The 21,593-nt window shown below is 34.1% G+C and overlaps 2 protein-coding genes across 4 annotated transcripts in view; one reads left to right on the top strand and one right to left on the bottom strand.

Moving 5' to 3' along the window:
* Nucleotides 1-1,697, bottom strand: part of gus (gustavus) — a 34,701-nt gene extending 33,004 nt beyond the window's left edge. Inside the window, exon 1 of the mRNA XM_015982722.2 lies at nt 1,472-1,697. The gene's annotated coding sequence lies outside the window, so the exon portion shown is untranslated. The remainder of the gene's footprint in view (nt 1-1,471) is intronic.
* A 13,165-nt stretch (nt 1,698-14,862) lies between these two features.
* The window catches only part of LOC664087 (transcription factor hamlet), a 65,960-nt gene continuing 59,229 nt past the window's right edge, over nt 14,863-21,593 (top strand). For 2 of the 3 annotated variants that reach the window (XM_064357356.1, XM_064357355.1), the window contains exon 1: nt 14,863-15,142. In XM_064357356.1, the coding sequence (XP_064213426.1) occupies nt 15,103-15,142 (40 nt within the window). In that variant the 5' untranslated portion in view covers nt 14,863-15,102. The remainder of the gene's footprint in view (nt 15,143-21,593) is intronic. The other variant, XM_064357359.1, reaches the window with a different exon arrangement.

The raw sequence follows: 21,593 nt of genomic DNA, 5'->3' as shown, positions 1-21,593 counted from the left end.
GCGAGGAAATCCCCGTCTAACCTTCGGCCCATTATCTATTCCGGTCTGAATCCTGTAATAATCCTTGAAGGCGCAAAAACATTCCCGAGTTTTAAATAGTTGTGTTTACGACAGTAAAACATGTACATTACGGTTATCGTAGAGCGATATAAATAATTTCAAAATAACGAAAATAACACCAAGTTATGGCAAATTGGCATTGCTGTTATTTTTCCCTAACAGCTTCAAACTCGCTCCATTATCTTGAGGTTCATGGGAAGCCATATCAAAGGCCTTAATCCACGATTCCTCCTTTGATGCGTAACACGTTTGGAAAAATCTTCGGCTTTTTGAGAACTTTCCCATGAGTCGGGTTCTCACCGCAGAAGATCGTATTATGTTCTTCGTGTAATAATAAAATGTCATTAGACGGCACTGACTAATTGTGCAAGTTTGTGGTGCTTGATGACACTGTTACATGTCTTCGCACTCAAAATGTCATCAAAGAAATAACGCCGTTAGACGAATTAGTTTTTTGACCACCTCGGCTCAGTCTAGATTTTTTGACCTCAAACTTGACCAAAATATATTGAACAAGGTTTTTAACTTTTTCCACCTTTGGGCAAAAATATTTTTGAGGTGCTAAAGCGAGATTTTGGTGTCATTGCTTTGTTATTTGCAAAACTGTTTTCCAATTTCACTTTCATATGATTATGCAGATTAGAGGGAATTGGTCTTGAATCAAGTGCAGAGACTTCCAATTTCAAGTTTATGGCACTTTAATGTGTTTCATAATAATTTTATGGCCAAAATAAGTGACTTAATATCCGCAAAAGTCATACTCGTTATTAGAACATTTGAACGTAATAAAGTCTGAAATCAGCAATGTAATTAAGTCTACTTATCAATCGACGTTATTTCAAATATTTAAGTAACACAAGTGACCCGATAACGTAAAAATAGCCACAAATACGTTCCAGAAATTACTAACAAACACAAAGCGACAAAATAATCCAATTTGCCCGATTAGAGAAGAAATCATCTGTTGTCGTAGACAATGGCAAAACAATGACCACGTGATAGTCCTGAAATAACTCCGAGACAAGCAGTTCAACATCTCTTGGCGCGACAGCCCCATTTTCTCATTACTCATAATAACTACCGAAAATTCGGTATAAAAACACATGTAAGGTCACACGAGCCTTTAAAGTAGCTAATATATACAGAAAGCAAGGTTATCACTTTAATTTCACCACGCCAGACGTAATAAAACTAATTAAAAGCATCCAACAAACCCTTCCCGTTTGCTCCCACGAGTCCGAAATGCTGTAAGGGCGAAAACTAAACAAACATGGCGGTTTAACCCCTACCGAGCGTCAGGGTGTTTTGGCCAAATTAACGCATAAATTACCAATTTTTTTAACAAACACACAAGTAAATAATGATAAGCATTACGTACCCACAGTTTGTAAAAAAGTAAAAAACAACTTACCGATTTGTAACGTTGGGTAACAAAACACGCAAAAAATGGAGCACTGGTGCACTTGGCCCAAAAACTGGCTATCACAACAGGCGCGTTAATTAACTTTGCGTCAATTAACAATAAAATAAAGAAATAACACAGTCTTTAAGACCGTCTTATATCTACATAAACATAACTGTGCGCTGTTACTGATGGCCAATTGTCAACTGGCGTTTGGTTGGGTCACGTGACTGACTTAACGGGCTCTGTTTAGTTGGTTATAAAGGTTTGCAACTAGGATAAAAATTGGGCAAGTTGCCATGACGGGGCGCTAGTTACCCAGATGCTCATTTGTTTCAAGTGTTCGGTTAAAGCTTTCTGTATGCTGCATTTCAAATCAATAAAAAAGTTCAAATATTGTGAAAAACTAGTATAAAAATCGATTTTTTATATTTTTATTACGACTAAAGTATTTTTTTAATTTCGAAAAACAAACATATTTTGATGTAAAATGATCTGCAAAATCTAATGGCATCAAGCAAATTGTAAAATTCCGGTTTACTTATAACTTAGCAACACATTTTACCTATTTTTACATTTAAAATCAATTTTCTCGAAAATTATTAGTTTCGAAGAACAATAATCTTTTCTTACAAAGGTAGATAATTAAAAAACTTTTCCAAAAATAATAAACCTAATAGAGTTATGTCTAATCTTAGCTGTTTCAAAACTATAAAAATGCTAACGTCGCATTTTCTCTTAAAGTTAGCTATTATTATAAATTATTCATGTACTTCGAAAAAATAATAGCTAATGTAATTTATCGTTCTAATCATTGATAACTATTTAACATGTTTATCTATCTTATTTAAAATAATTTGATAAAATGCGACTTTGTTTTTTTATAGTTATTTTAAAGTTATTGGCTAATAAATGTTCCGGAAATAAAAAATCGACCAAAATCTCGACAAAAATTGAAAAATCAAACATAATAAATCGAAGCAATAAACTTTTATTGTACTTTTAAAAACTCGAAAGGTTTCTAAAGAGATAGAAAAGTTCATAAAACTTTGGTAAAGCGACGAATTTTAAAAATATAAATTTTTTTTAAAACATAGTACCAGTAATACGTAAAATAAATTGTTGACTTCGCTGGAACAAACAATTTTGATTTTTTATAGTGAGAAAAACTAAAAATTCTGCTATAACCAGAATCGTTGTCTAGGAGTCTAAAGCAACAACAGGATTTTACGAAAATATTTTAAAATGCATTCTTTCTTAATGTAGGTAGGGGAGAGTGGGGCTGAAAATTCCGATTTGAAAAAAATACAAAATTATTAGCGACTTGTTGTTTTTTTAAAGATATATATAATAATTTCATCGTTATCTTGAAGCGAGCTTGAGAAAAGATTTTCTTGAGTTTTCGAGAAGAGCTAAGACTTAAGACAAAAGATAACAAAGCTATTCTAATTTCATTTGTATTTCAATTAAACTGCAAAAAATCCAGGTCATGTAAGACATTTCCCAGGCGAACAATCAATAGCGCAGCATGACAATACGAGTTAAAGTTATGAAATAATAAATAATAAGCTAGTGGCTGCGGTAAGTATATGAAGCCGCTTAATCTCTTCAGATATGCGACCAGATTACCGACAGAGGGCGCACGCGAAGCCCGGAAGATTAGCGTTGTCCGTGTGTCGCCTCGACACGCACTTCCGGATGACGTGCCAGCGGAAACCGACCCTAATCACTCATACCTAAGGGCCATTTCTCATTCCTAACACTTTCAACGCCAACGAGGATGTCTATCTTGCACGGAGAAGTAATAATACTTTGCTGAAGCGCCCTCCTTATAGAAATATTACCAGTTTGTCACTCGTATCGATAAAAGATATGAGCTTTAAGAGACACGCTGTATATTTTGCCTGATATCAAGCCTTGTTTGTTGTTTTTTCTTATTTTGATGAATATTTTATCGTTAATTAGAGCTTGTCTTGGCCGTGAGTCGGTCATTTATCATTGTTGTAGTAAGCGTCTATTTAATTGAGGTCGTTTATGGAAATAATGATGATCTTACCCTCTCTTGATATAACGCGTCGTAAACTCCGGCTGCATAATTCATTGATCGCATTTTAATTGGAATTCAAACACAGGACGTGTCTTATTTGTCAGATGATGACCAATTATAGATCCTTCACGGAAGGGTGTCATAATTCTGTTTGCTCAAAAAACGAGGAAATAATATGCGTACAAAAACCGTCTCCCCAATGCAAATATTTAGACCAGGCGTTTGTAACAATGTTTAGCATTTTTCGAGATAAAATTAAAAAAGCGAATGTAAATCGGAGAAATTCCGTGGCAAACCGGAAATCCACTTCGGGGGCCAGAATTCCATCATTTGAATATCGTTTGTAAGCTTAAGTGATATAGGGTAATAATGACGTATTTTACCTGCATGACCTTATTATTCACGTGGAATGACATGTTGAGATTGTGAGTATAAAATGTTGGTAATAATTCAGTGTTCGTGATGGTCGTACAAGATCAATCAGGACGCCGAAGCAAGCAACTTACCTAACATCAAATAACTATAACATCACGCGAACTATTTGCAATTTTTATACCTTAAAGTTATAGACCATAACTCAGCGAAATTAATAACAAACACAAAATATCTCAAAAGGCATTTTGACACGCATTTGGGACTCTGCGGGGGCTGAGTCCGATTTCTTGATAAGCTTCTGTGCCCCTGTCAAAAGCTTGATTAACTCGACCGTAATTTTTGATAATTATTTAAAAAAATGGAACAGATAAAAATCAGCTGAAATTTTGGCGTTCCGTAATTTGGTTCTGAATCAACAATATTATGACATAAAGCAGGACTGAAAAGTCCACTTGTATAACTAATTTTGTGTGAAAAAAAAATTATATCTACCTAACTATCCCTATTTTGTGTTATTTTTAATTATGTACAAAATAATCATTGAACATGTGTAAACATAAAAATAGTGCCAAAATTTTTTTCTAGTCATGAATTACAATCTCATTTCTTATATTTTAAACAGTGGTTAACAATTAATTACAATTTGTGCCAATTTATTGTTTGGAGCTTTTAGTGCTGCAACCAGTAATACAGCGAAGCAATTTGGAGTTAGCTCCGTAAAAAGCTCTCGCAAGCTCACAATCCGCGTGGAAACGTCCGAATTTCGTCAAAAGCGTTCCTCCACGTCCTCGCCTTCATAAATCAGTGACATTTCCATGCGGGAGGTGACCTCGTCCGTTCGTGTGTTTTCCAGATAAGGGAGCTAACGCAAACCGACAGAAGCTTTGAGAAAGAGTCGCGTTATCTCACGAAAGTTTATATCGCCGGCACCCTGAACTGCTCACTTTACAGAGGCCGGAACCGATTCGATCGCCTGAAAACTCCCATAAAATTTCCATAAAGGCGACGCTTATCGATTAACGATCCTTCTTCCGCAAGAAGCTGCTTGTTGCTAATGTCAAGAAAGCTTCCCGTGACGACACCGGGACAAGCAACTCTTCCCGTTACCACGGCAACCAGAGCCCGTTTCAGACTGCCGGTGACGTCACGGGACATCATCGATTTCAGTTTTTTCGCCGGAACGGATTACCTCTTCCTGGAGTGGCTTTTATGCACGACGAGAAGTGGCCGAAGCATATGCGATGCCTTATTTATGTGCGGATAATGTGACCTGCGAACTTTACGCTTGTCGAAACTGATTACGGCAGCTGCAGTATGCAGATGAAGAGGACGATGGGATACGCACGGCTGCGTGGATGTGAAACGATTTAAATCCACCGTAAAAGAAGCTTTAAAAATTAAACAATTTAAAAAAATGGAGTTTGCTTTGTCTTTCTGAAAAAACAAACTTAATTAAACTTTTAATGACTAAACACTTGTACTAAATGTGGTAATAAAATTAATTAACAGAACTACCAACAGTGAAACTTTTCTTAATATACCTCCAGATAGCGGACACCTTTTCACAACGGACATTTTTGTAGAAATGTAACAAATGCATTAAAAAATAATGCAAAAAAAAACTTTCTACAACGGACCCTATGTATAGCGAACGCAGACAAAATTTTCCACAATTATTATAGTTATATTTTACCTTTTACAACGTACAGACTGAAAGAGTGATAGTGAAAAGAATGAACACATTTAGAGTTTACATAAAAAAAGAGAATGGGGCAAAAGATATAAGTACATAAAGTACATAAGTACAAATTTGGTGATTGTTCGAGAGATTATGTCCATTTTTGGTTAAAAACGTACTGAAAGTCACAAAAAAAGTAAAAACAATTTTAAAATTGTAGAATCAACTTATACGCCCGGTATCTTTTGATGAAATCTGGTTTAAAATTAGAAAATTAAATTGAAAAAAAGTGGAAGAAAATGTGTTCTCGAACTAATTCGCCGACTTTTGAACTGAATGTATATGCGTTTAAGGTGAATTATTGCAAGTATATAGTTTGTAATGTTGATTTATTTAAAAAGTTTGTGTTAAAATATCTGCAGAAGACGGTCGGTACCTGGGGCCCTGGTGGCCCAGTGGTATAAGCGCCACTTACAACGGAGGAGGTCGGGTGTTCGAACCCGGATCAGGGTAACAATTTTTCTATGAAAAAAAGTTAAGAAAAGGTAAGTGAAACAACACGTAAACAAAAATAAGAGAATGAGAGAACACATAGACGTATAAACATAAAGCGGAGCATAAAACTGACAGAAATAAGAAAATAATGCGGCAAAAGGTAAAAGTATGTAAAAGCGCCAAATTGTTAACGTAACAGCACATCCCAATAAAAGAAAATACCTTTTGTTTTGAGGGAAAAAGAAATAAACGTAAAGGTGAAACATAACTTCAAACTTTAGCGTTGAATCCTTAGATAAATTACTTCTTCAATTATAAAAAAAATAAACGAAAATATTTAATTTCTGTCTAAAAATTTTTAGTTAACTGAGTTTGTTTAGTAAAGTCTCGAAAAACATTGTTAATAAAAATCATGGCCACTGAGACTCCGGTAAGATTTGCACACGTCCACTATTTTTGACTAGAAAATACACAAATTTGGTAATTTTTCGAGAAATTATGTCTATTTTCGGTCAAAAACGTGCTAAAAGTCACAAAAAAGATAAAAACAATTTTAAAATTGTGGAATCAACTTATACGCCCGTTATTTTTTGATGAAATCTGGTGAAAAATAATTGAATTTAAAAAAAGTGGAAGAAAATGTTTTCTCGAGCTAATTCGCCGACTTTTGAACTGAATGTATTTGCATTTTTAGTAAATTATTACAATTATATAGTTTGTAATGTTGATTTATTTAAAAAGTTTATGTTAAAATATCTGCAAAAGACTGCCAGTACCTGGGGCCTGGTGGTTCAGTGGTATAAGCGCCACTTACGACGGGGGAGGTCGGGGGTTCGAACCCGGATCAGGTGTAAAAATTTTTCTATGAAAAAAAGTGTAGAAAAGGTAAGTGAAACAACACGGGAAGAAAAATAGGAGATAGAGAGAAAACAGAGACGTATAAACGTAAAGCGGAGCATAAAACTGACAGAAATAAGAAAATAATGCGGCAAAAGGTAAAAGTATGTAAAAGCGCACAATTGTTAACGTAAGAGCACATTCCAATAAAAGAAAATACCTTTTATTTTGAGGGAAAAAGAAATGAACGTAAAGGTGAAACATAGCTTCAAACTTTAGCGTTGAATCTTTAGATGAATTACTTCTTAAATTATAAAAAAATAAACGAAAATATTTAATTTATGTCTAAAAATTTTTAGTTAACTGAGTTTGTTTGGTAAAGTCCCGAAAAACATTTTTAATAAAAATTATGACCACTGCGAATTCGGTAGGATTTGCGCACGTCCACTATTTTTGACTAGAAAATATACAAATTTGAAAATAAAGTTATTCCTTATTTTTTGAACAAAAACACAATTTTATATACCAGATACACTAACTTTTCTTTCTATCCACAATGTAATCATCCATAAACGTTCTTTGTATTAATCATCTAGTAGGTATTCACTAATTTGCACCCAACACGTAAAATAAATCATTAAAGTAGAAAAATTTGATTTTAATTTTTTAAATTGTTGTTGCACGAGTTTACGCTAATTGTCAGTTTATCAGTTTGGAATTAAATCAGATATTTCTTCGAAAGCACTCCTTTGCTTGCCTCTCAGGACACAGCCCTGAAATCGGTCGCCATTTTGTCCGAAATAAAGGCGTGGTGATGCTCCTGCTATCTCTGCTCATCCCACGACTATCTCCGCCAGCGAATCACCGTCGAGACAATGCAACACATGCGCCATGTGGACGCATCCTGCTATCAGTCGATGCGCATTTATTACGATCCTGAAACTTTTTTCAGCAGCAAGGAGAGGGAGTATCTATAAGTGGATAAGTGGTTAAAATGCACTGTTCGCTCCGATGAACCTCGTTCATGTCCACAAAGAAAATGCAATCGTCCCGAGTGAGTGATGGTTGTGAAAAGCTGAAACTTGGGGGAAGTTTCAGCTGGACGAGCGCCTGAAGGGACTGAAATATTAGAGCGTATTTTTAATGTCATGTTTTATGATCGCAGAGTTATGATGTCAAAAGGTTTCGTTTTATTACCAACTCGTCGGTGGGCGCGGTGGCGGGGCTGGGGACTCGCATCTGAAAAGGAGTTCGATGATTTCAGATTCCTGAAACGTAAAAATCAAGGCGGTTGGGTATAATATTGGGCTTCAGGATCGATTCAGAAATTAATAAAATTATACAGTTTTTTAAACTGATGTGGATGTCTCTGTTGTTCCACTTGATTTAATAAAATATACAGGGTGACCCAGGAGTTTTTGGTAATTGAAATATTGCTATGCTGTTTTTATTATCCAATAGATCGACTTAAAATTCACAACTAAAAATATTTTTATTATGCACAAGCTGTTATATACAGGGTGGTAAACAAAAGTTATATTTTTTCAAATAGAACATTTTATATATTTTGCAATTAATATTTTTGTAATTTTTCACTTTTTTAAATATTAGTTTCGTCTTTACAAAAAAACTGAAAGACTATAGTTGTAATAATTAATCTAGACGTGGTGTTTGTTTTCTTGATCGATCAGAAAAACAGGCAAGCAACGCAAGATACGCCAACTATAATGCACTCAAAGGCTGTATTTGCGTATTTACCGAGCGCATAGTGTAAGTGCGATGTGAGGGTTGTAATAGGGTAATGCGTTATGAAATCACGGACATGTGACAAATAACAGTTGACCCGTAAACAATGTGTATAATTTGCTGAGATAGAGAGACGGTCACGCGATCAGGGGGGCCCCAGATAGAGCCTATGACCGCAAGTTATGACTGATGACCGTCATCCACGCCCTCTGCCGTGACAATCACGACATCAGTTCCATCGATAGCGACACGAAAAAACGCAACACCTCCGACGAATTTTTCAAAATCTGCGCCCGACTCGCCTCCTGACACACGTCATAATTCTCACAGCGAAAATGTCGAAGTCATTCTTCCGTGTCCTGGACAGTAGCAGCCCCCTTATCGCGGCCACATCGTCCACTGTCCATTCTCGAGGCTTCGTAGGGGTAGATCCTAGATAAGCCAACCTACCGTGCATCATATTTCTGTCGTGATTTTTAATCGACTTGATTTACATAGGAGATTACTCGGGGAAAAAAGCCCTTGTGTCACAGCGCATTAAGGGCTCTTTGCCGCCTGGTATCTAGGTCAGAAGTCAATATACAACGTGACATTTTTACTGTCTATGAATATTATCCGTTCTGTTGACGTCACTTTGCTGAAATTAACTCGGGGTTGGGGTAATTAAGGCCCACGAGGATATTATGCGGTGGAGATAATCAACGCTTAATTGTCTCTCTTGGATAACGGTTTTTGTTGGTTGGGGGGAATTACGGAGCGATTGAGTGCTGCCATTGTGGGGGTTAATTTCCTGTTTAGCTTTGAATCACCAGGTTTACAACAACCTTGGCGCGCACCAAGGAAAAATGACAAATTTTGATTAAGTAGCTTCAAATTAGAACAAGAAATCTAAGCTTTAACCAACATCGAGCCCTCAAAAAATAAAAATAAAACAACAATTTAATTTTTAACAAATGAGGTAAGTAGATTTCGATTTTGAAATCACATTAAAAAATATAAGGCAAATACAAACAAGATAATGTCAGTTCAAAAGTTTAGAGTTCGATTTTTAGTTTGAATCATTTTCTTCTTTTCTTTAAATTTTTTTAGAACTTAAAAAATGTAAAGAATAACGAGAAAATAATCTATTTGGTCTCTATTGTCATAGAGACAACAATTTACAAGTTTTTTATTAACTATTTACAAAAATAGTTTTAAAAATCAGTCACACTTTTGTAATTCGACCAATTATAGAAAATTATGTATTATTTAATTACCTTATCTTATCATTTTTTATTTTTTTAAGATTTCCAAAAAATACAAAATTAAAATTAAAAAAAAAAACGACGATGAAAATCAACGTAAAATACCAACATTGTTACTTGGCCGGGAATTGGTAAAAATTGCTTCTTTGTATTTAATGACATTATAGGTACCACACGTTTTGACCAACTAAAATAATGGCTATCTTTTCAAAATTTGCCAAAAATATACAGGGTTAAGCAAAAGTATGAAACCAAGTGTTTTGTGCCTAAACTATGTTTTAGGAAAAAAGTAAATAGTACCTACCTTATAAAGTACAATGTGTTTTTAAATGATTCTCATCTAGTTAACTTTGAAATTTATTTACATGTAAAAAATTTGTGCTGTTCTGCTGAATTTTCTGTCAATAAATGTCAAAACTGACAGCTGTAAAATTCACAAATTGTCAATAAACTAATTTTAAAAATTTTGTTAAAATGCAACTAAATATAAAGCTATAAAGCGGTTTTTCAGATTTTACATAAAACATTCACAGAGAACTAGATGAGAATCATTTAAAAACAAATTGTACTTTAAAAATGTAATCACTTTTCAAAAATAATTCAAATTATTATAAAAAATTTATGACATCTCACTTTTGGTAAGAGATTTTGATCTAAAATTGACTTCTAATGCGATAATATTGTTTTTAAATAGTGTTTGTTTTTATAAATTATTACTGAAGTAGAGTTCTGACCTCGTTACAAAGTTTTTTTTAACTTAGCGAAATGATTGTATTGGGTATCTATGGATATTTTTGTTTTTTGATTTTTAATTTTTTTTGAAAATTAAAATATCCATGGCTACAACTACTTCGGCAAAGTTCGAAAAATCTTCGTAATGAGCTCGGAACGCAACCAAAAGAATCGCCGCAGTAGCGTGCCATTAAAAAAATTGTTTTAATAACTCGTAAACTAAAAACTTTCGAAAAACTTTTTTCTTGAAATATACTTACATTTTAAAGTACTTGAATATGTAATACCTAATATGTACTTTTCCATACTTTTGACCACCCCTTTATAGACTCAACAATCAAAACAATAAAAAAAATTGCAAATCTATTTTCAAAAATTAGTTACATTTTTGTCAGATTTACTAATAAAGCTTACGTTTTTCCTTAATTTTCTCATGGGTCATGAAATTTCTATTTAGAAATTATTTCTAGAAAATCAACTTGAAAACCTTGTTTGGTATCTTTTTTATTAGCATATTACAATAAGTTTTGACAAAATGAGATGTTTTTTCTATCTATATATTTTATTCTGCATATTATTTTTGACGAAATAAAAGTAGACCTACAAATACTCTTCCAAAAAATTGCCAAAAAAAAAAAAATCGGAAAATGGTTTTTATAATTCCTGTATTTTATCACATTGTAGTCTGAAAAGTATTTCTAGGACATCAGCCTAAAATTCCACCTCTGTTACTCTGTTATTGGGGCGGAGATTGATAAACCGTGCTCGTATTTTTTATCAGCATATCACGAGTTTTGGCGAAATAAAATTATGTCCATTTTTTAAGCAGGCCGCCTTCTGCTTTCCTGCTGAAAAAGCATGTCCTGGCAGGACCCCTAAATTAATTACGCCACTTTAATTAATGGTCAAGCGGGTAAAAATGCAAATGCGTCCAATTAAAGTCCTTGAAATGGCATTTAAAAAAATCACTTCGGGCACGCAAAGAAAGACAAGTCCGATATTGATATTTAGTCTGGGTTTTACGTGTGCAATAAACCGGGAGACATATTAAATTCTTCTGGGATGTCTGAGCGCTACTGTTTTATAGACGCTGTGCAGATGGCGTTGGCTCTATTGCGGTCATAAATTCGCCAACTTTCCACCGAGATCCGTATAACTGTTGTCCCGTGTGAAATATTATTGCTTTGGTATCGGTGTGCGGTGTGAAACAATAAAAAATATTATCAAAGTTCCCGACATTATCCGGGACATGACGGGAATATGGCCGGGGGAAACTAGGATAAACTAGGGCCATTTTTTAGCGCATTTCTCAAAGAAAATCTGCTGCTTGGGCGAAAGCCTCCGTGTGGTCAGTTATTGAACCCGGAGCAGCGTCTTAATAAGTAGTAAATCTCGTATGTAAACGGATCGGATAGTCTGGTATATTTAGACACAAAGGCATGTCTAAATTGAATCGCGGTTGGCGGTGGCGTTGACTACAACGTGCACTCCGTTCCGCTATGGCTTGACGATCGCGGGCCGAGCACGTACCCAATTTATGAGAGCCCTCGTAATTTCAGACTGGCTCTAAAATAAGTCGAAAGAAGTGCGCTTTCATCGGATGATACGCCACTGGCACTCCATCCGAGCAAATCGCCCATTTATTAACATAATAAACCTGTTACGCCGCTGATGAAACGCTGAAAGGTGACATGTTTCAGAAGAGTCTTGTTTTAATTAAAGCGGAAACAATGGAATTGCGTGCTAAGGCGATGTAAGCTCAAGGAGTGAATTATCCTGTTTCGGCGATTTCCAGCGGTTTTTTCGGCGTTTCCGGGGTTATTACAAGATTAAGCTGATGTTCCAGTAATGGTCATAGGGGATATAATGCGGTTTTAGTCGAGTCATAAACATAAATGGAGCCTTTGTCCTTTATCTTTGCTCTGATCGTAAAAACAATAAGACACTCCAGTCGCCATAAATATCGATTCGCTCGGAAACAACTCTTGGATTTGCTTATTACTTTTACTCTTTGTCTTACCTTTTATGCGTACAGGGTGTTCAAATTAAAAATTTAAAAATTATATAAAAATTATATTAGCTGTTTCAAGACTATAGAATCGCCAGCGTCGCATTTTCTCTGAAAATTAACTGTTATAAATTATTTATGCACTTCAAAAAAATAAAACCTTATGTAGTTTATACTTCCAATAAGAGATATTTAAAAAATAATTCGGTAAAATGAGACGGTAGCGTTTTTATAGTTTTGAAACAGCTAATAGGTTTATAGAAAAATTCTGCAACAGCACATTTGCATTTTTTTGTGTGAAGTAAAGCATAAATTGAGAGTTTCTGTAGAAGAAAATAATTTTGTGTTAAACGTTAAAATGAATCTCGGCAACAAATTTGGGATCAAAAAATCTACCAAATCAAAAAGAAAAATAATTAAGAAATCTGTCAGGTTGCTAAAAATAAACATAAAAATATTCTACCTACTTGAAGTAATTGATAATAATCTCTTTATGCATGAGATCTTTTTAAATGTTTCAAGATTTCGTAAAAAAATCAAGTATTAATTAATATCAATTCGCTGTTTTTTTAATTTCTAATAAATGACATTCTGAAACAAATGTTTTTTTTTGGACTAGATCATTTTTGAGTTCATATTTTTTATTCAAAAAGGCATTTAAGATTTTTTCTCCAGAATTCCACTTAGAAATAATAATACCTTAATATTAAGTAGGCAGTAATTAAGACATTACTTATATTGCTTGTTCTACTATGATAAGAGAATTGAATAAAAAAAAACACCATACCTACATGAAGAAAAAAAAAGGTATTTAATAACAGTCATTGATATCTGTGTGATTTACCTACAAAAAAAATGTATTTTTTAGACTTATTACGTTAAGTGAAACACCAAAAAATGTTAAATTTGTTGAAAATTGAAAGCAGCACATGTATGCGTTAAATACGTTTTAAAAATAACTTTCTTAATAACGTTTATAACGTCTTATAACGTTCTAATTTTTACTACATTCAATGGAATCTTATTATAGTATACCTATAATTCAAAGTGTTCAAAAATTGTTGTTCATCAAGTTGGCTATGGAATTCAAATTCATTGTGCCGCTTCTTCCAAATGACTGACAAATCTTTGAATTAGCTTTCACTCATTTTTTGCATTTTTCGGCAAAATTCTTTCGAGGGTAAGGTTTGTTTTAATTTGTTTTATATTTTCTTGATTTTTGATGTTTTGTGTTCTTTCGTTTTTGTCACTTTCTTTTTTAAATTAGGCGGCATTTTACGTTCAATTTCATAGCTGACTTGATGAGCAACCATTTTTGAACACATTGACAAAAATTAATTTCAACATTTTAAAATCTGTTTTATTGTTCAGAATAAAATTAATTAAAATATGCGTAAAATTTTAATCAGTAATGAAACGTAACATATTTAATTGTTATAAATATCTCATGGAATGTGTTTACTAATGGTAACACAAACTTTGAGCAGAATTTACATTAAACATGTCAAACACATTCAAACTAATTTTAAACAAAAACATTTTACTATTAGTTTTTTATGAATTTCTTTTTCTTTTTATTGTTTCAAAATGTACATGATACAGTGTTATTCTCATTGTTGAGGCATTAGACAAAGATGCAAAATAAGTAATATGAATTTTTACTATAGTCAAACACACAGAGAAAATAGCAGGTCAGTTCAGATTGTTGTTTGTTGCAAATGTAAGAAGATGAACTAGACTGATTAAAAAAAGCGTAATTTAGACTTAAAGAAAATTATTTTATATGATAAACTGCTTCGTGCTCAAAAGTGGTCTTTTGTGTGATTATTTTTGGCAATTCTTCTCTAATATTTGCGGATGAGAGCGCCCTCCTCGGTGGCTTATTGTTTAGTGCGGCTCCAGCGGCAGGCAATTGTTTGCGTGTCGGCCCCAAACGAGGCCGAAAAGACAGCAATGCAAATTAATAAACTTGCAAACCGCAAGCATCTGTTTGCGTGGCGGTAGTCAAACAACCCGAATAAACAAATTACATATGCATCAATCCAGTGGGCCGGGTACACAGCCCTCCGGGAATCCGGGAGAATACCCGGACTATCCCGGAATATCGACCGTGATGCTCTTATCTACCCACCACTGGCGTGGCATCGCAGGAGGCGTAACCGTGCGCAAACAATTGCGCACAGACAAAAGAATCGCAAACGACACACGGCCGTCGCGATTAAGTTGGCGCGACGCACGTCGACTCTTTGACGATTGTCGATTATTGTTTCGGCCGCCAACCGCGATCCAAATCAAAAATTACAGCACAGTCGCCTCGAAGAAGTGATAAAACATGACAGCGAATAGTGGCCTGTGATTGGTCTGAGCGTGCATGAAAAAAGACGATCGGGATTCTTATTGTCTCCGTCCAGAGCCGTCTTGACGGGTGTCAGTTCATGATATGAACACCGGGCAAGTGTGCCGCGTCTAGCCTCGACGATGAGGTCCAAGTCTGTCGCCAGAAGGGTCACCGCTCAAGGTAGGACATTTCTTTCACACACGACTGTACACATTTTTTCACAAAAAAAATTTCGAAAAGACAAAACGTTCAGAAATCATATTTTTCCCCCCTCGCATTCCTGCAGGACTGTAACTCCGCCTTTACCCCAAAGATGCGCCGTTTGACACTGGGTGTGTCTTCCCGTCTCATCCTCCTATGAGGCCGCTTGTCGGATTCCTGCGTGTTTTGCAGGAATGTTTGCACAAAACAACAATCAACCCGTGTCGTAAAATTGACTAATAAATGTTTAATTGTTCAATTCTCTGCCTTTTAATAACAAAACTGTTGGATTTTTTCGTAATAGTGCATGTTTACGATAAAATCACGCAGATGCGATAGGTGTTTGCGAATTTACGGTTATAATGCAGTAATTTCGAAACTATTATAGTTTTGTTCCTTATGAATTGATAAGGATAAAGATTTTTCCTAAATGCTCGATCATTATTTGTTCGTAACAACATTGCCCATTGTTAAATTTTATTTATTGACAATTTGTAGCATTTTTATTTATGCTCGTTATTTTAATGATTGTATTGTGTTATTTTATTTGTTCGAACTGCGGTAATTTAGCCGATTTGCGGAAACATCACTTCTTGGAACGGATATCCAAGCGATTGTTTTTTTTTTGTGATGATTCGGTTGCTCCTAAATGTTTATAAATATTAAAGTTCTGACGCTAGCAGAGTTTTATCTCCAATTTTTCAATGAACCGAAGGTTCCTTAAGATATTAATTTCACTCCGGTGTTGTGGCTTCTGAGATCATCGGCACCCGAAACAAAAAGCAACCAATATAATGGTCATAGCTCATAAACCACGAATATTTCTATTAATACCGCTTACTTGTACAAATACAAATGGAAAAAGTGGAAGGGTATTAAGAGCAACATTGTACAATAATTCCAGCCACTCATTGAGCCGAACAAGTGTAAGAAGGGGTCCACAAATCACGTCGAAATATCAAGTGGTGTTTATTATTTGAATCGAAGCAGCTGCACGAGACAATAAATATTTCAAGATAGACAAGAGGATAAAAGTTGTTTAAAACAAAGATTTCGCTTGTGATGTGGATTAAGTGGGGCCGTAGCCCTCCGATATCAGAATCAAGATTGTTGTTGAAGGGAATTGACGGTTATGGTTAAGATTTACCACTAAATCAATAAGAGTCGCGCGCTATTCAACCTTTTTTCTTCTTTCGACCAGAGGCTGCATTCAGAGAGAAGCTTCTATCCGGTATAAACAATCCGCCTGTTTCTCGGTTAGTTTGCGTTTCCGTTGGACAGATACCATCCTCCTGTTTCATTCATCATCGTATTATTTTTCAGGGGTTTGCATTCTTTCACTGTCTGTAATATCTCTCAAAGGACATCCTGCTTTTAGACGGCGGTATCAAGATCTTTTGTGGGACAACAGGCAAAAGCCGATTCCCAACCCAAATTCGACTTTATTACGCGATTTCAGCCAGGTCTGAGTGATTTAGCTCGCCCTTCAGGCATTGCAAAAATTATTAACTCAATTCTGAATTACCTTATCACACCAAATTTCAAACAAAAAGAAAAAATATTTAAATTACAACAAATTTTAGTTTAAATCCGTTTAATTTTATCCACAATCTGATCAGTGGAGTTATTATTTTTAAAATCTGAAAACGCCAATAGATTGATTTCGAAAAATACCTATAACTCGAGAGAGACGTAAAAATTGAGAGCAGATTCCTTTCCAAGCTGGTTAATAAAAGTTATCACTTGTGTTCCTTGTTCTGTGCTACAAAATGATGAAAATTTTTCGTATTAGGGTCTACAGTCAAGTTAGAAAAATTAGCAAAACCATTTTTTTTCGGATAATCATCACTGGTGCTTGAATTAGATATAAAGACCAAAAATAAGGTTTTCTTTTTTTTGCAGATGTTATTATGTTTGTTATTATTTTTGAGAAGTTTATGAAATTGGTTAGATTAGTCTGCGTGCTATTGGACGTTTTGTTCATTAACGAAATTTTAATTAAAAAATGTTCAGTTTATACAAAAATGAGTTATTTTGGCTTGTTTCGTGAAGTGCAGTTTTTTTTAAAGTTGTTTATATTTTGTTGAATACTTAGATACCTACCATGAGATATTCTTGTATATTTTAATCGATGCGGAAATTTATTGCCCAAAAATCTCTAAAAATTTTTCAGCTTATTTTGTTCGATTTATTTTATTTTTCAATGAGAATCGTTTTTATGGTTTAAAAAAAAGTTTATTCAGTAATTATGTTATAATACAGGCTCCCGTCTAAACCCCACATTAGAAAATATATCGCTATCAGCGATGGAAAGATGTTTTTTGCTACATTTTTGGATTTCTTGAGTTATTTTAAGGAGATTTTCATCAAATTTTCTCCTACACCTAAATTTTTTCTTTTTCGAAATATTTACAGTTAAAAAAATCGTATTTGGTAAAATCAGAAAAGAAATCCTTCAGTATGTTCAAAATTGGAAAAAAAATATACAAATTCTAAAATCTTAACGTTACTTTTGAACAAATTCTACAAGCTACAAGTCAATTTTTTAAAATGGAATGCTCAACTTTTTATTTCACTAAGTAAAAGAAAATTTAATTTTGCAACGATCTGTATTAGCTTTCCCTACATCCTGATAATTTTCAAGTTTTGTTGTTTTTTTTTGACATTGCCGGAAATTCCTTACTAGTCGCAGATGTTGTACAGTTAAAAAAAACAGTTCTTATTAAATAAACAACAAGTTCTGATCAAAACTTTGCTTTTGTTTTCGTTAAAACAAAATAAATTTTCAAAATTTAGTCAAATAAAATTGTGGCAACTTATGGGTGCTTGAAGTTCTGCAAACTTAATCTTAAAAATTTTTCCTAACTTTTTTTAGAAATTTGAAAGGATACCTACCTACTATGGAAGGGATCAAAACCTTTTTTTTCAAGTAAGCCCAAAACGATCTCTAATTTAAAAAAAAACGGCACAGTTTTCGATTTTTAAACTCAAAAATGCGAATCCAAAAATTTTCAAAAAAACCTTAAATATTTCGAAAACGACTAAATTTAGGTTGGTATACCTAGGGGAAGCTGAAAAGAACTCGAGTAATCCAAAAAGCAGTAAAGAACACAGTTTTCTATTTAAAATAAGAAAGTTGATAACGGCTTCTGGTATAATTGGAAGTGCCCTCATGTTGAAAATATTTTCATTAATCAGAACCTAACGGTTTATGATTGTATACAAATTTTCAGCTGAATATCATTATTAAAACTCCTAATATTGTAGCAACGTTTTCATTGTACACCATAATGTTTTACAACAGATAATGGTGTTTAAGATATCAACTCTCACAATAAGATGTTTTCACAAGGGTGACCTGAAATTATTTACGAAACCGATCGGTTCGTATGAAAGACTACAGGCTGTCTGCAATTAATCACACAATAAACTTGCCTGAGTGTTTAAAAATTTAATGGTGTACAAAGAAAACGTTGCTACAATAGTTTCTTATCTTATTTTTAACATGGACTGCTGTCCTTAATACAAAATTGCTCAATTTTTGCAAAAATTGAATTAAGCTGGAGTTACTGTACATTATTTTCTTTTGAACCAAGATTTGCATTAAACAACTTCGTACTGATTTATTGGCATTTTTATAATTTTCTAATTGTAGAGGGTAGACTAAACAAGTTTGTGCGAGGTTTTCCACGTGTTGTGTTTGTGTCGCAGTTTCGTTCTCTTCATTTATTGGCCGCAATTAGGTTCGATAGCAATCTCGGCACAGAGCGAGGCCTTTAATGTATTTCTTCAAGTGTCGCAGCAATTTGAGTCAATTAAATCGGTTCGGCTTCCTCGCCGCCCCATTACTTACCGCGCGATAAAGGGGTACGTCCTAATAAATTTGTCGTGCGCTATTGATGGTCCCGTTTGAATAATAGCGTGTTGTCCTGTGCCCCTTGGTCGGGGATGGCAAGCGGCCGCGGGGGTGAGCTCTAAATCACCGGACATGCGACCGGACAATCTTATCGGCGACACAAAGGACAATATGGCGGAACTCGCGTGCGATGGCCAGATTGCGTGTCTCTGCAAAGGCTTTCTTCGAGCTTTCTCAAAGCTCGGCCGTTTGTGCTTTTCACGCCTCGAGGGTCCTCTGGAATTTGTGTCATTGCTGGCGAATTGCTGATCGATTGGGGAAATTCGGGACGAATTTGAATAATTGTTGCAGCGAGAGGTGAACGAATCGAATGCACAGATCGTTGGCTGAAATGCGCTCGTAAAAACCTACGAGAGATTATTTCGTTTCGGTTTTAGTTATAAATCTAATCTTTCTTGAATTACATTTTATATCTTCAATTATAATTATATTTGTTTTAAAATGCTATTACATTCCGCTATTATACTTATCTAATTTAAAGTTGGCTGATACCACCCAGAAGCACCACATGCTATTTATTCAGCAAATAGATGGTAATTGATTTAATATACAAGGGTGCTCCAAAAAACTAATCCTGGTGTTCACGAATATGGAGTAGACTGTATGAGCTGTTTTTGTTATAAAATCTGCTGTTTGAACAATAATATATGATAGTTAGGTACTAATACAGTTGTTGGCTAAAAGTGATTGAATTAAAGGTGAATTACGCCTAGACACATATGCTTTCAGTTCCAACTTTTGAGTTTAACACCTTAAAAACTAGATGCATTGTTTTAATTAATTATTTATTTAATTATGTACGCAAACCTGTCAGGTTTTTTTTATTATACGTTATTATAATACGAGGAATCTCAACTTGGTTTAACGGAAGAAGTCTAAAGTTCGTAATTTTCGTCCAAAATTAGGCGTCTTGAGCCAATCCCAAGCGATCTGATTCCGATGGTTTCTGCTTATTTAAGCAAACTAACAAAATTCGTGTTCAGCGAAATCAATGCATTTTGAGCTATTCAAAAAGAATTATTAAGAAATTGACAATTTTAGTCAAAATAATACGCTTTGAACCACTGCAAGGACCATTGGCTTGTTTATTTATCGGCGAGAAATTGTACAAAATTAAGCTTCTTTCCGAAGGTCGAAGGATAAACCGCATCCTTAATTGTGTGCACCTATTTCCTCCGATTTTCTTTTATTTCCTCGCAATTTTCTGCGTTTTCGGTCAAAATAAAGCGATTAGGTGAACATTCAGTTTAATAGTTTGTCTTGTTTTCATGCAAGGGATAATAAAAAATTAGAAAATAACGTTTTATCGTTTTTTAATACAAAAATAATGCGACTTTTGGCTTGTAAGTCAAACTTACTTGTAAGGAATCATCGTAAATTAAGTAATTTGCAAAACTTTGTTAAGGATAATCACTTCGCCCTTTACCTACAAGGCGTTCCAACGCGGTATGACTTTTTCATTGTTTTAAACAAAATTACTAAACAAATTGTGGTCGTTTCCGGCCAAAATCAGGCAATTCGAACGGTCTTACTAAGAATAAAAAGACTCCAACAATTAGAAGGAAATTAGTGAAGATATAGGTAATTTTTAATCACCAAATTTCTTTTTTTACGTACTTAGTTCATTACAGAATGAATACATGAATATAAATGTGGAAAATGAAGTAAATGAAACAGAAAAATATCAACTTATTGTCGATTCACAGTTCAGTTTTTTTTAATTGTAGCTGTACCTGCAGCAGGAATTTTCCTGCTGTATTTCATAAGTATTGACTATACAGGAAAACAGTTTATAATTTAGAGTCACTGAAAGCACTTTTGGGTTATTTAGTGAAAGATATCGCTTTTTAACATTCACTGTCGATTGTTTTAAATCTTTTCTTCTTTTAAAAGCAGAGGCGGAACTAGCACCTAATTTTTGTTATGGGCACATAAAATTTAATTTCATTAATAAATAACCTAATCTTTTCTCTTTAAAAAAATTGCTTAGATTTTATTTAATTTTGTCTGTTACCAAATTAATAAATTAATAAATACGAATCAGAGCAAGAAATTAAGTATTTCGTTTGTCACTGAGTTACACAAAAATGTAGGTGGTGTTCGTAATTTTTAGAGTTTGAATCTAAATTAAAATCATTATTATCGGTTTAAATGGAGACCAACATGTTTTCTATATCTGGCTTTTCTCATACTTATACATTTTTCAGAAAACGATAAACTAGCTGATAGTTCTCTTACCTTTTGTAAACCGTGAATTAATCAAATAGGTAACGTTTACTTATTTTTATAATTTAATTTTATACAAAGTTGCAAAGATTTCAAATTTCGTAGTATTTCTCGCGACATCCGAAATAAAACTGAAAAAAATTATTAAAGAAACGTCAAGAAAGCTTTTTTCAAATAAGTAAAAAATATATTTTTTTCAACCACAGAAGAATATTTTTTCTTACAGGAATTGCATTGTCACGCATATTAAGTAAGTATGTCAAATTTCAATTCATTTAGACAACAGGA

The sequence above is a fragment of the Tribolium castaneum genome, chromosome 6 (genome assembly GCF_031307605.1).
Source record: "Tribolium castaneum strain GA2 chromosome 6, icTriCast1.1, whole genome shotgun sequence".
NCBI classification, from domain to species: Eukaryota; Metazoa; Arthropoda; class Insecta; order Coleoptera; family Tenebrionidae; genus Tribolium; species Tribolium castaneum.
Note: the sequence above shows the minus strand (reverse complement) of the source record. Positions and strands in the feature narration are given on the sequence as shown.